Source organism: Rousettus aegyptiacus, unplaced genomic scaffold (assembly GCF_014176215.1).
Source record: "Rousettus aegyptiacus isolate mRouAeg1 unplaced genomic scaffold, mRouAeg1.p scaffold_m13_p_4, whole genome shotgun sequence".
NCBI lineage: Eukaryota > Metazoa > Chordata > Mammalia > Chiroptera > Pteropodidae > Rousettus > Rousettus aegyptiacus.
In genome coordinates, this window is record NW_023416307.1 from 76,775,138 (window position 1) to 76,791,756 (window position 16,619).

Below are 16,619 nucleotides of genomic sequence, written 5' to 3' on the forward strand. Positions count from 1 at the left end.
GTATTATCAAAAATATATATAAAAAATAGTTAAGTATAAAGATAAAAATAAAATTCAGCTCTAAACATATTATTAAGAAGTTAGCAACTGTTAAGTTTGACATATTTGTTTTCAGTCCTTTTTATTTAAAAGATGAAATTACACATTTCGTGTGTCTTTTCAGTAATTATTTCACCATGAACAGTTTCCTATATGAATAGTTTTAAAAACATGACTATTAGGAGAACATAAGATTCCATTATATGTAACAACTCCCCTAATTTTGGTCAATAAGATTATTTTCAATGATTTGCTATTACAAATAATAGCATTATGAACAATTAATATAATTCAGTTCTAAAAATCAACCTAAAAAAGCATTAAACAACCACCACAAAGCATTTAGGCCCCCAAATACAGTCACCAAGATCTAGAGTTCATTTTGTTTTGTTTTTCCTAATTATAATAAAAAGTTAATGTTTTTCCATGGAATTCACCTTTTATGAACATTGGCAATGTACCAAATCTATCGAGTTATGAAAACAATTTTTAAAATCACTAAAATTTTAATTTGCAATTTAGTAAAAAAAAAACTTTGCCAAAAAGAACACATAAAAGTAAAGTCATGTGATGGAATTATTTACAGCTCTGAATGTTCACTACAGAGTAGATCAGGAAGTAGAATACTCTTTCAAAACTAAATAAATCACTATGAATTAGCTTCAATACTTTTCATCATCTTTCATATGCATTATTCTTTACTGAGCTAAAAAACTAATTTGAGACTTCTAGTTAAATGTGGCATATTAAACATTTACTTCTGTTCCCACCCAAAACTCCACTAAAATAACAGTAAAAATATATTTGTTTTAAAAGTCCTAAACTCATAAAGAGGAAAACAAGTTAAAAAGGAGAGATGACCACATTTGGGTAGCTATTATTTAGAAAGGAGGGAATTCAGGTACAAGCTGATTTGTGAAGAACCCCAGAGAATCTCAGGAACCTGAAACACCACAGATCTCTAAAAATGGAGGTGAAAGTAAACTCAAAACAGAAAGATCAGTTCAACATCTCCCCTAGGTCCCCTCCCCTATTAGACCAATAGTAACTCCTAATTCTCTGGAGAGGCTGAACTCATAATGGGGCGGAGAAGGAAAGGTTAGAGAGAAGGAAGGGGATAACAGAGAAGACAGGGTAAAATCAAAATGTATACACCAAACAGTAAGCAGATGGTAAAGTAGTCCCCATCTCTTCTGTCAACTAGGCTAAATGATCATATCTAGAAGTAGGAAAAGAAAATTATAACTATAGAGATAAATATCATAAAAACTAAGAGTTGGGAAATACGTGGGGAAGGAAAGGGACAGAGTATGAATTGCTATGTTTCATTACGTGCTTTGGGGGGGGGGGGAACTGGCTGCCTCTACAATATCCATTCTTGTTTTCTTCCTTACTTTCTAACAGAATCATAGACATGTTTATCAAGGGGGAAAAAATACAAAACGAACAAAAAAAACACCACAATAATTTCCCAAATTTCTTAACATTCTTTTCAGATGGGGATAGCTAATAAAACAAAAGGGGTAGTTACTGAGTAAAATTTAGTGCAAGATATTTGAGGCTTACCCCAGAATTACTCTGATATGCTACTTGGAGCTCAGATGTGATGACTGAAACTCCAGCAACTATATTGGAACATGAGGTGAACGTGAGGTAAGACAGGGATGACTGATAAGAAAGAAATAGCAAATTATAGTGCAATGATGATAAAGCCACCAAAATATCCCCACACTATCTATTCAAGACTTTTCACATGAGTAATAAACAGGTACTATTGTTTAAGATATTTAAGTAAGGTCTCTATTGGCAGCAAAATGCAATTCTTGATATGTAAGCCTTATATGGCTTTTTAAACTAAGTATACATAAAGCATTTATAAAAATTAAAAGTAATTTTTTAAATATTCCAATTAATAAGAATTGTTTAAGATGTATTATTATACCCTAAAAAACTATTCAAAGAACTATAAATATTATGTAAATTCTATACAATGACTAAGAGATAAGGATTGTATTTTTCTAAAACAAATTTTAATTTCTCTAAAGAGACATTAGTATGTAAAATCATGAGGCAAACCCTTTTTTTCTGTTAGATTGTATCTCAGGCAACTATTAAAGTGCCTAGTATGGAGAAGTTGTTTCAATTTATTTGAGGATCATTAAATACTTTTTTTTTTTTGCTACTTATATCAGCATTATAGATACAAAGTATCCACTAAGAGTTCCCAAGTAAGAGTAGAGCAGGGTTCCTCAGCTTTGGCACTGCTGATATTTTGGACCAGATTCTTTGTTGTTGGGGCTGCCCTGCACATTGTAGGATGTGCAACAGCATCCCTGGCCTCTACCCATTTGATGACAGTAGCAAATCCCCACCCCCATTAGGACAATCAAAAGTATCTCCAGACATTGCCAATGTCCCCTAAGGAAACAAAATCTCTGAGAAAAAAAATCATTTAGTGCTTTATCAGCAGCATTTGGCTTTTCTACTTAAATAACAGAATTTTAGAATTGTAACATTTCCAAAGTTTATTGTGGGATACAAAATATATGTGACCTACCAATTAGATTATCTCTAATGTCCCTCTTAAACCTTCAGAGGATTTCCCATAAGAAATATTAATAGCGTCTATCTATTTAAGCCTATCTATGTGCTAGGTACACTACTGAGTACTTCCTCTCATTTTATACTTATGACATCCTCATGGGATGACTATTAACCCCGTTGTGGTAAGAAACGATTTTAAAGTCTATTTTAATAAACATGTCAGAGTGTTTACAGAAATACTTATCATTTGCTATATTCATTCTGGAACTGAATTAAAAAGAAAGTACCTTAACTTGCTTAGTTTACAATCAATTTGTGGTCAAAACATTTTGATATATCCAGCAACAAAATAAAGTGAATTATAACAACCTTCAGAAATTGGGGAAATGTTCACAGCACCTAGCAAGTCAGAGTAATAATAATTATCAGACTGTTTCTCAAAATATTTTTTACATTGTTCCATAATAAAAAGTACTTTTACATTTTTTCATCCATGATTCCCTGAGTATGAGTATGTCCAGGAACTTTTTTCCTCCTTTGCACAACTTGCCCAAAACAAGTCACTTTATAATCATTTGAGAATTCATTTGTAATCTCAAATCCGTCTTTCAGGAGAAATTAACTGCTGGGTTCAAATCCCAGCTGATCTATCTACCAGAACTGAAGACTAGTTAACTCCTTCACATTTCAATTTCGACTATGCAATTTACATAATAAGACCCATCTGAAGGTCTTAAGAGTTAGTAGGCCCTCAATAAAAATCAACTTCTTCCTTTTACCCTCAAAGTAAATATCAGTTAAGAGCCAATTCTATTTAAGCATTTGAGAGTCTGCTAATAAGAGCCAAGGGAAGATGTAATAGGGGCAGTTAGTCAGACATTTTACTATGTAACTCTTTGAAAATCAACACTTTCAATCTCTCAAATCCATCATCATAAAAATCAGCTGAAGTCTAAGGGACTATTCCCTTAGTTTGAGATTTTATAATTACTGGTATTGCTTCTCAAAAAGAGAAGTATATCATCAAATACACGGGAGTGCATGCATAATTTATCACTTATAACATCTATTGTCTTCTGTTTTACTTTTCCTTGTGGTAAAAGACACAAGAACCTCTCTTAAAGTGTTCCTTCCTCTCTTCCTTCACCCACACACTGCCAAGAAATTTTTATTAACATATTTCTCTTTAAAAGGAGGAAGATAAATTAGAGCCTTTCTTCTCAATGCCAGGCTGTGTGTTAAGTCATATATTTAGTTAACCTGTCATCCACCCAAGTCCATATTATCTATTTTATGGATTACTCACAATTAAATCATTTACTAATGAATGCAAGTTACTTAATACTCCCCTTAGTAAATATTAGGAAACCAAATGTTTAAAAAAACACACACATACACACATAATCTTTGGAAAATAGATTATATAATCTACTTCCCTTACTGGCAAATAAAACAATACTACCATACTACTAGAATTTTATTAATCAATGAATAAAATTCTACTTAATACAGGTAATCTTTTATTCTGTCTTAAGGTTTTAATACAAAAAAGGACTTCACTGCATGGTGGAACCAGGACAGGAATCCTAAGAACAGATCTATTGCTCATCTAGAGTATTATAAAACATAATGAGATTTCAAGTAAAAGTTCGTAACATGAAAGTATGTCAGTATAACATAAATTTAGCAAAGTGAAATAAAAGTTAAGTTCTTGTATAGTTTTATTTCCTTGTATATTTAGGAGGTAGTGGAATTGTTTAAATAGTCAACTTTATTTGTTTCTAAAATAATTTACTGTCACTTTTCAGACACTATATTTCACAGGTTAAATGTAGTCATTTGTTCTTAAGACTGATTTCAAAAAACAGAATAAGAGTAGTTCTCTAAAAATGTTCTGACCCTCGAATAAAATTTCAAATTCTACAACAATTAAGGGTTATCCGATCAAGTAAATTAAAGCTAAAGGTAACCAAACCAAGTTGCTCATTAGTAATATTAAAAGCAAAATGGAAAAAAAATAAAAACTTCTGCAGGTGAGTCTACTAAAAAGATCAATTATTTAAAAAATTCCTGTAGATACAATGTCTACCAATACTATTTTTTCTAGATGTAAAATGTATTGAAGACAAGTACTGTAAAGGTACTGAACCTCTGAATCCAGTGAATGCCACTACCAAAAAAATAAAAATACACTTTTGAAAAAGTCACTAAATAGAGAGCAATGCCAAAGAAAACTAATACACCCCTCTACATCAAGAATATTTCCACCTTCACGTCAACTTATCTATGGGAGGAGGAGGTGAGGAAGGAATGAAATCAAAACCAAAACACAATTTAAGTATTAAAAACTTACCTGAAAATTTCAACTTCATCTTTTTCCTTTCAATGCTTGGAAAGGCATAAAATCAAAATTCAGCAAATATGATCCCCACTTCTTGTTAACTTTATTTCCTACTCGTTACCAGAATGAAATCAATAGCTAACTTTAATTAATATGTAAAGGTTCCAATAACCTGTCCAAGGTAACATAACTAGGAAGTGGTGGAGCCATAATGTGAACGAACTCTATACATCCAAGATAATAAAATTAAAAAACAGGAATGGTGTGAAAAAGAACTTTTTTCCAAAAAGTTTGCAAAAAAAAAAAAAAAGACTGTTGTGAATGAGAATAAAATGTTTTAACTATAAATATACATAGATGTTAATGTAGATTACACAACTTTTACCCCTAGACGAACACTTTGATGCTATATTGATTATGGTCAAACACTTTAAACTACATTAATCGCAGTAGCAGGCGACCTAGTAAATAACTTACTGTCATTGTGCGGACACTGTATTGTATAGGCTAAATAAATACATTGTAATTTAAAGAATGAGGGCGTTGGTGATGCAACGAGAGCAATAGTTTAAGGAAAATTACTTTCTCTATTAGTAGTTAATTAGAAAAAAAAGTGCGTGTGTCGGGGAAAGGGGTAAAAAAAAAAAAAAAGATGACAATCACACCGTCTTAATCCTACCTCCCCAAAAAGTAACTAAATCATCGTGGGTAAGCGCCTAAACCAACAGAATTGACCCAGTGGGATCTTGTGAGGGGATGACAGGAGACCCTAGCAGAGGGGGAGGGGTGGCGATGACAGGACAGGGAGCAGTAGAGAGATGGCATGCCTTCCGTCTCCGAAAAAGCGGAGAATACAGGGGGCTAGGGGCGGAGAAGGGAAGGCAGGAAGTGTTGCCAGATTCCAAACGAGGTGAGAAGGAATAGGGTAGGAAACACAAGAAGGCGGGACCCTCGGGCAGAAAGAGGTTTGTTTGGGAAAGGGGAGGCATGTCAGTACTACGGAGCTTTCCTGCCAGCTGAACCCCCTCCACCACCGACAAACTCACTTTCTCAGCAACCCTAAACCCACGGGTCATCCCCGTCTCGCTCCCCGCCCCCCAACCCAAGCCGGATAGGTGGAGGGGGAGCTTCACCCTCACTCTCCTTGTTGGGTTGGTGGAGCGAGCACTGGACACAGCCCTGATTCGAGGACGAGAAGGCCAGGAGACACAGGGAGGCCCAGAACCCGGGTGACAAGTCCGAGCGGCCGACCGGCGCCTCACCTGACAGAAGCGTCGGCAGTAATCCCGACTGCTGATCCCGACGACGCCGCCACCGCAGCTGCTGTCGCCAATGCTGCCTTTGCTGTTGCCCGCAACTCTAAGCCCCACAGGGCCTGGCGGGGACTCCACAATGGCTACAAGCTCTTCTCCGAGGCGTTCGGCCTCTTGGTCGCTCTCTTCCTCCGCCATGAGGCTCTCACCGCCCAGCGCGTACCAGCCCCTGCGCCGCCGCCGCCGCCGCCGCCGTAGCTGCCTCGGCTAACCTCCTCCTCCTCTAGTTCCCTCCCCCTTCCCTCCGCCCTAGGCGGACTGGGCCTCTCGTCTGGCTCTACTTCCGGCTCCGCCCACCCACGCCCCCAGTTTTCATTGGGCAAATCTAGCCGCCAATCAGGCACAGGCCCGCCTTTCCACTACCATTGGTCAAGACAGCCGCCTGTTTGCTAGAGCCGCTGTCCATTGGTCAATACTGCTCGGCGGTTGCTGGGGACCGCCCACGAGTTTTGCCATAGGCGGTACAGGAGGACGGGGCGCGGCGGGGGACACGGCGGCCGCCGCGGGGCTCGATCGGACTACGGCAGCGACGGTGGCGACGGCGGCGGCGGCGGCGGCGGCGGCGGATCCTCCTCCCTCACCCCTTGCTCCTCTTTTTCTTCCTCCTCTTTTCCTTTCCGGCCGGGTCTCGTCCACTTCCCCTACCGGCAGCCCGGATCCCACGGTACCGAGAAGCTAGGGAGGCCAAGGGTGGGCCCGGCCGTTTGTGCGGGCTTTGGGCCCGGGGCCTTCCGTCCCGAAGTGGAAGCCGGGGGCGGGGCTGGGGCGCCGTTGTCGGCGGGAGGAAGAGGGAGGAGACGGGAAGCCTGACAGCGGCCGCCTCCGTCAGGCGCCTTACCGCCTCCTCCCCTGAGACTGCCGCCAACTCGGCTGTCGAGTTGCCGGGCCCACGGCCGGCAGCTGAGACTTGGCCCTGCCCAGCTAGCGGGGCAGGGGCGGTGGGGCGCCGGCGTGCTAGGGTCGACGCGGGAGGAGGGCATATAGACTGCGAGAAAGTCCCGCTCCCCGCCTTTCCCTCCCCCCACCCCAGCCCTGGGGCCTTGGGCGCTGGACTAGGTTCAAAGCGGGGCGTACTACTGAGAAGAGACTGGGTTGAGGAGTGTTGGGGTAAACGTTGGGATCCGGATATGTGGTCTGGAGTTTCCTAAAGGGAGCGGTTTTAAAGACACCTGCATGGTGGCTGTTGACGTTGTTGTTCATTTTTTCATCCACCCTTCTTTCTTTCCCCGTCCCCCATTTTTTCTTTCCATTTGTTTTTCGTGTATTACAGTAAAGGCATGACTTCCCGGCACCGCAGGGAAAACAGGGTGCAAGCCCAGAAACTGTTTCCCCACCACCACTTGTTGAAAAACTGATTCGAAAGCGTCTCTGGTTTGAACAAACGGAAAGTGCCAGATTTCATGCCTCTCTGCTTTTGCGCTGGGGACCATTTACTCCTAAGTATCAAGACGAAAAATACTGGAAACTAATCCGGTAAACATTAAAACTTGAAAACTTCTGATGACTTTTATTTTGATCTAGTAAGTGATTTGCTGCTTCTCTTTTGTTGGCTAATTCCTGGTCTTAACTTTTTAACTTCTGCATTTAAAATATCCTTTACCTTCTATTGAAAACAGTTTTTTTTCTTCGTGTCTGTAAACTAGAGCATCCTCTACTGGGTGGATGTTTGTTTCTGCAGTAAAGCAGACTTTTGAAAGTTAAAAGACATTGGAATTTATAGGCTATTCACATCACAAGTGATTGAGCAGCATTCTTCAGAGAAAAATGAACATGTTTCTTAAAGTTTGAAATCAAAATATTTAAAGACAGAAGTCGTTTCCCATAGAAAGATTTAGGCATTACTGGGCACAAATATTTAATGTTTTTCATAACTAGGTCAGAGCCATTAATCATAATTGGAACTGATTTGATATAGGATTATAAAATATAAACCCTTAACTGAAAGTGCAAACGTGTAATGGTTATTCTCTAACTACTTTACTAGGCAGGAAACCTATCACCAAACAACATGTGGCACATGAAAACCATGGATTAAACAGATTTTTTAATGGAGTAAAACAATTGAACCTATCAAAACCTAAGCCTTATCATACTTTCTAGAATTTCTGTGAAATATTTAGTGCTCTGAGTTTTATGTTCATAGATGTCTAGCACAGTGGCAATTTATAGTTTTGTTTTTTTTTTTTTGAGATTATATTATCCAGCTATGAATTTTTTGGTATAGATTGATGTCATTTGTGATTCTACTTATAAAGCATAGTTCTTATGAGCACACTTAGGAATTCGTGTCTAATGTATTTTTACAGAATGGAATTCCACCTTGAATTCTGTGAAATTCATTATAATTTCTTATATCTAGGTTAATTTAAGAGCTTAGCCCAAAGGCATAGTAAGCCCCAGTAAACAAATGGTTGCCACCAACTTTTGTTCCGTATCTCATGTTTTCAGTGCCTGTAACATCATGACTTTGGCAATGATCATAAAATTGTTAGGGTAAACTTATTAAGCTAATTCTCTGAGTTAAGTGTTTGAGAAAATAATGAAGATAACCATTTACTTATTTCATCGACAAATTGTGATTGACTATCATATACTAGGCACTATGTTAATAAGTTCTTAGTTTTGTTCTAACTTACAAGTTAATAAGTGAAATAGTAACAAATGTAAGTATTAGTCTAGTGAAAAAAAGTGTTAGAAGAAGCACTTTGCATATTTTGATCATTACCTTTGGGAAAACTTAGTAGAGATGTATGCATTAAAAAATGACTGACTTTGAACTTTCTATTTTGGCTTTAAAATTTTATATCATTGTTGCTGACGTTAATTGCATTTGGTCTGTCTTAGTTTTTACTTTTTTTCTCAGTGCAATTTTGGAGATTATATTCATCTTCATATAAAATTCTGCCATTTTAGTTGCCCACTTGTTTGAACAAGCTTTGTTTACAATTTCCTACAATTGTGTCCCTAAAATTAGTTGCCTCAGAACTGCAAAGTTCTTTTAAACCTAAATACATATCTGATTTGGATGAGTTAATATAATTAATACCATAAATGTTGACCTATGATTAGGTTTTCCTAAATGATAGTGACATCTAAGATAGTTGAAGTTCTTTTTTCATGGTTCTAATATATTTGAATTTCCTCAAAATCAAGGAATGGACCTAGTTGTTACTAGTAACTTGCTCTGGTTTTGCTTTCCCTTACATGTTTCAGGTAAGTTAAGACTTAATGAACATGATTTATTAATATGATGTTTTTTCTGAAGTCTTTAATCTTAAAAGTGTTTATACTTTCCTTTCATTAATTGCTCCCTGAATGAACTATTGCTATAACACTTATCTTTGTTTCTTTTGTCTTGAAAGAACCTTATTCAAAGTCAGAATGGAAAGATTTGTTATGACAACACCACCTGCTCGAAACCGTTCTAAGACTGCTTTGTATGTGACTCCCCTGGATCGAGTCACTGAGTTTGGAGGTGAGCTGCATGAAGATGGAGGAAAACTCTTCTGCACTTCTTGCAATGTGGTTCTCAATCATGTTCGTAAGTCTGCCATTAGTGACCACCTCAAGTCAAAGACTCATACCAAGAGGAAGGCAGAATTTGAAGAGCAGAATGTGAGAAAAAAGCAGAGGCCCCTAACTGCATCCCTTCAGTGCAACAGTACTGCACAAACAGAGAAAGTCAGTGTTATCCAGGACTTTGTGAAAATGTGCCTGGAAGCCAACATCCCACTTGAGAAGGCTGATCACCCAGCAGTCCGTGCTTTCCTGTCTCGCCATGTGAAGAATGGAGGCTCCATACCTAAGTCAGACCAGCTGAGGAGAGCATATCTGCCTGATGGATATGAGAATGAGAATCAACTCCTCAACTCACAAGATTGTTGACAAGGTTACCACCATTGTGATCAAGATAAATAATGTGGAGTATTAAAGTTCTGTGTTGATTGTGTGGTTCATTTTTATATTTATTTCATTTAAAATCATGTGATGCAGAATAGTTTTGCAATGTGTATATAGTTGCAGGCAAAAAAAAAAACAAAAAACAAAAACAAAAAACAAAAAAAAAACAAAAACAAAAAAAAAACACCATAAAACTTATTGTTGATTTTAGTCACCAATGGTGTAAAGCAAAACTTAGGGTTTAGAGTGTGCTAGGATACCTTAAACCTGATGGTTATCTTTAAAATGGATGGTTTTTCTCCTGAAATGTTTGTGCATGGAAGAACTGCCCTGCCTTTTTACCCTATTGCCATGTATGATTATTCCTTGTGAGATTACTTAATTACTTGGATTGAAGACTAGCCTAGGAAATTGAAGCTGCTGCCAGGCAACACCACTTACGGAAACTTAAAGGCATTATTTTTGATTTGAGGATCTTCTTCAAAAAAGAAGGGATGGTGGGAAACTGTTCTTGTATCTTCAGATCCCTAGCAGAAAATGACTTTATATCAAACCATGCTTTCTTTGTATATGATGTAGTTAACTATCCTTCATTTGCTCACTCTTTTTTTCCCTTTTTTAAAGGCTTATTGTATTTAGTAGCAGCTTCAGATGACCAAAAGACTAAAATCTTTCTTTTAATGTCAGTGCCAAAAGCCATAGGGAATTTTGCAGTGACGTGATTTTAGTCTCTTACTATAGAAACAAGTTTTTGAACCATAGCTTTCAAGTATTTTGAATTTGTAAGTTTTTTTTTAATGTCTCGTTAAAAGACTTCAGGATTGGCATTTTAATTTAAACAGATTTTTTATGATTGAGTTTTCTGCTTTTACAGAAAATAAGTAATTTTGGGCTGATAATAAGGAAATTATAATTTTCCATATGATATGATTTTATAAGAATTCAGGAGAAATAGACTAGAAACAGGTTTACTTTCACTTTTATGTGCTTTGCCTCTGGTGATACAAGGTTTTTAAACAATGGTAAACAATTGTATAAAAATACTGGCAAGATTTGTGTAGTAGAGATCTGGCAGTATCCTGCATAACTGTTTGGGTGAGGAAATAATCAGTTCTGTTAAAGGTCAACCATGTTCAGGTAATGATCTTTATCTGAATCTCACTATCCTTTAAGGTTATCAAGGTAGCTTAATTATCCCAGTTATGTCCTCTTTGTTGGAGAGTCAAATTGTATTTTTTAAAAACTAAACGGCTGAAAACTTGGAATAGAGCTTTAAAAAAATATCTTAACATTCTTTGAAAACATTCAAGTTAAGACACTTATAAAATATATTTCTATTTCAAAATATTGACAAGTGATGTCCTATGGGAGTTATCGTTGAGGTCATTTTACCATGTCTTCATTTTAAAAGAGCCAAAGTGAGTAAGAACAAGGTTAGATTTTATATTTTTCAGAAACAGCTTTCCGTGTCTTTATTTTACAGACGTAAGTTCCTAGTTCAGGTGGTCACAAATGCCCATCTGCTTTTAGATTTTATGTGGATATTTTGTTTTTTCATTTTAAATATGCCTGCCAGCCCTACCCCCCAAAATCACTTGTCAAAATTTGAACTACCAATTTGTCTCATGTTCAGTTAAAGTAGCACAATAAATGCCTGGAGTAGTACTCATTGATAAAGCACATACATGAGACCAGCAATAAAACAACCAAAATGTACTTTGCTTTTACTTCCTCTAGTAAAGAATTTGCAGGCAACCATGTTTAAATTAACCTATAATGGTAGCAGGTCTAAGAAGCTGGGAAGATAATAAAATTGAGTGTTATAGCACTATTTTCAGAATACGAAAATAAAATTAGATACACATTCTAATTTTTCAAAATTCTGTGTGATTCAGACTGTTCCCTATTGTTTGGATATTAATTTACACTTAACAGCAAACACATAGTGGCAGAACAGCTTTGAGTAGTCTTAAGCAGTAAAATTGGATAATGTTCTGCTGGAAAAACACCAATAATTAACATTTGAGTTTCTAGTAGTTATTACTGATGTGTTGATCATTTAGGTCTCAAATGTCTTAATGTATTTCTCCAGGCTCCTAACTATTCCTGCATACCCTATATCTAGGGGCATAAGCTATCCTCCAGTTTGGATTATATCATGTCCTTAGAAGCATTTTCCATCCTGTTGTGTAGGTTTAATATGTTTCTTTACCGATTATAAAAGTTTGTTCCCTGAAACTGGTTAACTTTGTCTCAATGGATAAAGCAGAATGATTGTTTTAGCCTGCTCGAGCAAACAATTCCCGTAAAACCATGGTTGGCATATGTTAGATAACAAATGAGACTGTCTAAGAGGCGCATTGCTGCATTTCAGGTGTAGTGGATGTGTGTACAGAAGCTTTCAATCTTAACTATATAGTGTTAGTGGGATGCTATACTATTGGGAAAATAGCATTTTTTTTCTATTTTATAAGTTGTATGCATAAAAAAGATTTGTAATGTTTTCATTTATAAACTGCCTTCAACACATGCTTACCTGTTAATAGTGTTTTATCAAAGTATGGTAGTGTGTCTTCCAGAATTTCACTCTATGCTTACAGTAAATAATTCCCAGCTTGTTGAAATGTTCAATTCCTTGTTGGTTTTTTTTTTTTTTTTTTTTTTGGATTCTATGGGGCGTATAGTAAGCCTGAAGGACATTGTAACCATTTCTTACCAGATGAAAATTTAGAAAGATTGTATATGCAAGTCTAAATAGTTATTTTATTCATTATCATCTTTGAGTAAGATTTTCTTTTACAAATAAATGCTACTTCCAGTTAATACATTTGGCCCTACTTTTCAGGGACCAGAAAACTTTAAAGAAAAAGTTGTGCATCTTAGAATTGTAACCAATTAAGTATGGGCTTGGGATTGTTCTGAAGTATTCATTGCTTAAAAATTATTGTAAGTAACAGATGGTAGGATCTCTACATAGAAAGCTCCATGTTAAAACTTTTGCCTGAAAGAATTTATATGTTAATGTTAATGGAAAACACATTTTAAACAAAATAAAATTTAAGGTGACCCAAAACGAAAGCCACAAACAATTCATTATTTGGTGCTTAGTCTTTGTAAGGGCTCTCCGTGGTTTGACTTGCCCCAGCTGCCTTTAAATGAGTACAGATCACCTTCATTAAATAAAAGATTCATTCTATAATTTCATTGAAAATCTTAGCCTAAAATAAATTACTTTAGCTTTTGGTCAGCACTGATTAAAATGTGAATAGTGAAGTGACTATCCTAAACTTTGGTTTATCTCAATCCATACTATCATAGACTTTTGAGGTAAATACAGTTCTTATCTAGTGGTATTCCACTTGTATCCAGAATATTGTATTCATTAAAATGTTGCTATGTTCATTTGTGTATTCCCGTGCTTTTTTTTTTTTTTGCTAACGCATGTATTCTTAGTATAAATGTTACTTTTAAAGTTTGTCTCTGACTTTTAGAAATAAATTTCAAAAAGAGTTTGTTTCAGAAGTTTTAAAGCACATTTTTTTGTGAGTGAATAACATTTCCAAAAGATTAACAGAATAATAATTCCAAAAGATCAAGATAATTTTACTAATTGAGTTTTATTTTTCTATTATATCTGTAGAATTAGTCATCCTTATGCCCAATATATAAGCACATATTCTGTCAAGTTAGATTCACATTGTAGTTACAGATAGACCTTTCCCCCCAAAATTATATAGGTAATGTTTAAGTAAAGTTAGTCAGTGCTTTTAATTGGGAACATTTTAATTTTCTACTTTTAGAAATACCAATTATCAAAACCAAGCCTAATTTGCAGCTCATAAGGTCTGTCAGGTTTTTGAAAGATTTGCTATACTATTTGCCACTGGGAGCAAGAAAAAATGCATAGACGTTGAAAATTGTCCTGCTTTTTAGTAGTGTTATATAGTTTTGAGTGCTAGTCACTCATATTTGTCAAATTCTATTCACTTCTCTTTGTATAAAGTAGCTTCTATTTTTCCAGGAATCAAAAAGATAGAAAGGACTTTAACAAATCAGTCAATATTTCTGCTTCCAGTTTAATATTTCCAAACCGTCAGAGACATGTCTTTATTTTTCCTAATTTCATCATAACCTTTAAAATGTAAACCAATTGAATGTATGTACCCTTGGGTCTCATAAGTTGTTTTTTTTTTCTTGTGTAAATTGGGTTGTATTATGTACCTTTAATATGGTATGTCATGATGGAAAGATGCTTCTAGAATCAGACCAGCTTTTAGCCCTTTGAAAGCTAAAAATAGGAAGTAAAATAGTACTGACATGATAGGATACATTTGATAGATATGGCACAACTTCCATCCGATTGCCTCTCCAGTACATTACTTGATTTCAATTGTTTTATATACATACTATTTAGAGTGAATGCTTCTTAGATCTCTCGTTTAAATGTTGGAATCAGATCATTTAAAAGCCCATGTCTTCGAGTTCTTGGTTTAATTTGAATATTATGCAATCAACTAGTATTTATTGAGTCCTTATGTGCTTGATACTACTCTAGCCAATGGGGACATCAGAGAAAAAAATTCTTGCCTTTAATTCTAGTGGTGATTCATTCTCATAATATGGTGATGGGGGAGCTTCACATTGCTTTTTCTAAGCAACTCCTTAAGCATTCTTCATTGGACTAATTAGTTACCAGCCAAATTATTATCACCAGTTTCATCTTGATTCTTGAAGTCTTATTTCATACAAGAACAGCAATAAAAATGGAAAATTTGCAGATTATATAGTTTGCATATCCTTTGAAAACCTGGTAGACTATGAAATCCATAAAATATCAATTTCCAGATAAAAATTTACTAAGCAATGGGATTGATCAATTTAAATGCTAGTAAAGTAAGAACCTGCCACACATTTTAATTCAATGCTCATTGTACATCAATAGCTTTAATGAACATTGGCTATCAATGACAGTCACTAGTCCACCTAATCACATATTAACTAATGATTATCATAATCCAACCTCCTGGGCTGGCATATATATTAGATGATGAACTCTCCAAATTTTTCTATTTAAGCATAAAGAAAATCTGTGTAATGGAAGTCATTGTTTTTTATATGCTTTTTTCCTCTTTGAAATTTTTCTTATCATGCTCACATAGTACCTATTCAGTAGTAATAATAATAATAATAATAATATGCATTATTTCTAATCTGGGAAGGTCCACTTATATAAGTATATTCTATAGAACAAGATACCCAATATGTAAAAGGAAGCTCATTTTAATGCTGGAAACAAATACTAAGAACGTACAGCTATAGGGGAATGGTCCGAAAACATATCCATGTTATTGAGCCTTCAGTGATCTAAACATATAGATCAGAAAAGATGTTTGCAATATTGCTAAGGTTTAAAAAATTGCTCAGTGTATTTTCTCACTTTGAAAAAAAAAAAGGAACAATGCTATGGAAGGACACTATGTTTGTATGAGGTGACGAACACACCATATGTTGTTCAGATTACTGACAAGTAGTGATATTGAATAGGGCAGGGAGGAATATTTGCCTTTTTTAAAATACGCCCCTGTATATTGACATATTTACAACAAACACATGTATTTTTGTCATACACGTAAATATGAAGTAGACTTTTACTGAAACCTGCTTGCACAATAGTTACATCCAAAGTGTAAAGTATGCAATATCACATAATTCACCTACCTTGCTAATAAGACTATTAAATAATTTTAATTGCTGAAAAAATATTTAAAAACATCTTTTTAAATTCTTCGGAATTGTTTTATAAAAGTTAGTTGCACATTTACAAAATCATCTTCCTCTTCCCAAGTTATTCATTACTAAGTGTCTAATAGAGAATTAATTTCAAAGCTATGACTTTAATATTCCTGTACTTTTCTTCTACAGTCTAAACTTCCTAGTTGTTCATGGTAATTGTATATATTATTCTACTGTGCTTCAATTATGACTATAAAAAACACAAATTTAATCACTTCTAAAACTCTAGACATGTTTCAAAATATGTCGGTTAATATAAGTAATAAAGTGGATGTCATAAAATATCATCAAGTAGTTCTTTATAACAAATTCTATATAACACCTTAATTTTCTATTTCAGAAAACAGTCATTAGATCAGGATTAGAACTCTATGTCTGGTAATTATTTGTCATCCAACTCTATTCTTCTCCATGACGGTTGCTATTTTGGAACTTCAGTCTTTTGAATATTCTTTTTCTCCTGAGGGGTGGCCTAATGTCTCCTTGCTTGCAAACACAACAGTAATTTCTTTAGTACTCAGTATGGCAATAATGACAATCAAGGTACAACCTTTCTCCATACCAATGACCATCTGTTCTTAATTTCTTTCCTGTCTGATTTCCTTCTTTCTTCTCTAATGCTTCTTCATCTCTTCCCCCTTGCAGGTTTTTATAGCTACCTTTGGCTAACACAAAATATTATCAACTCA

General features: G+C 35.6%; 2 protein-coding genes across 5 annotated transcripts in view; one reads left to right on the plus strand and one right to left on the minus strand.

Moving 5' to 3' along the window:
* Nucleotides 1-6,681, minus strand: part of ZNF654 (zinc finger protein 654) — a 72,211-nt gene extending 65,530 nt beyond the window's left edge. For all 3 annotated transcript variants that reach the window (XM_036219749.1, XM_016145829.2, XM_016145828.2), the window contains exon 1: nt 6,187-6,681. Coding sequence is in view for 2 of the 3 variants with exons in the window: in XM_016145829.2 (XP_016001315.2) it covers nt 6,187-6,375 (189 nt within the window). In the remaining variant the exon portion in view is untranslated. The remainder of the gene's footprint in view (nt 1-6,186) is intronic.
* Nucleotides 6,682-6,757: 76 nt separating this feature from the next.
* CGGBP1 (CGG triplet repeat binding protein 1) lies at nt 6,758-13,210 on the plus strand. 2 transcript variants are annotated; one of them, XM_016145834.2, is made up of 3 exons: nt 6,758-6,901; nt 7,508-7,710; nt 9,600-13,210. In XM_016145834.2, exon 3 carries the CDS (start codon nt 9,619-9,621, stop codon nt 10,120-10,122), a length of 504 nt encoding a protein of 167 aa, XP_016001320.1. In that variant the 5' UTR covers nt 6,758-6,901; nt 7,508-7,710; nt 9,600-9,618; the 3' UTR covers nt 10,123-13,210. The 2 variants fall into 2 exon arrangements, with proteins under 2 accessions (XP_016001320.1, XP_016001319.1); XM_016145833.2 differs by having other exon boundaries at nt 6,759-6,901; nt 7,508-7,757.
* Nucleotides 13,211-16,619: the final 3,409 nt, after the last annotated feature.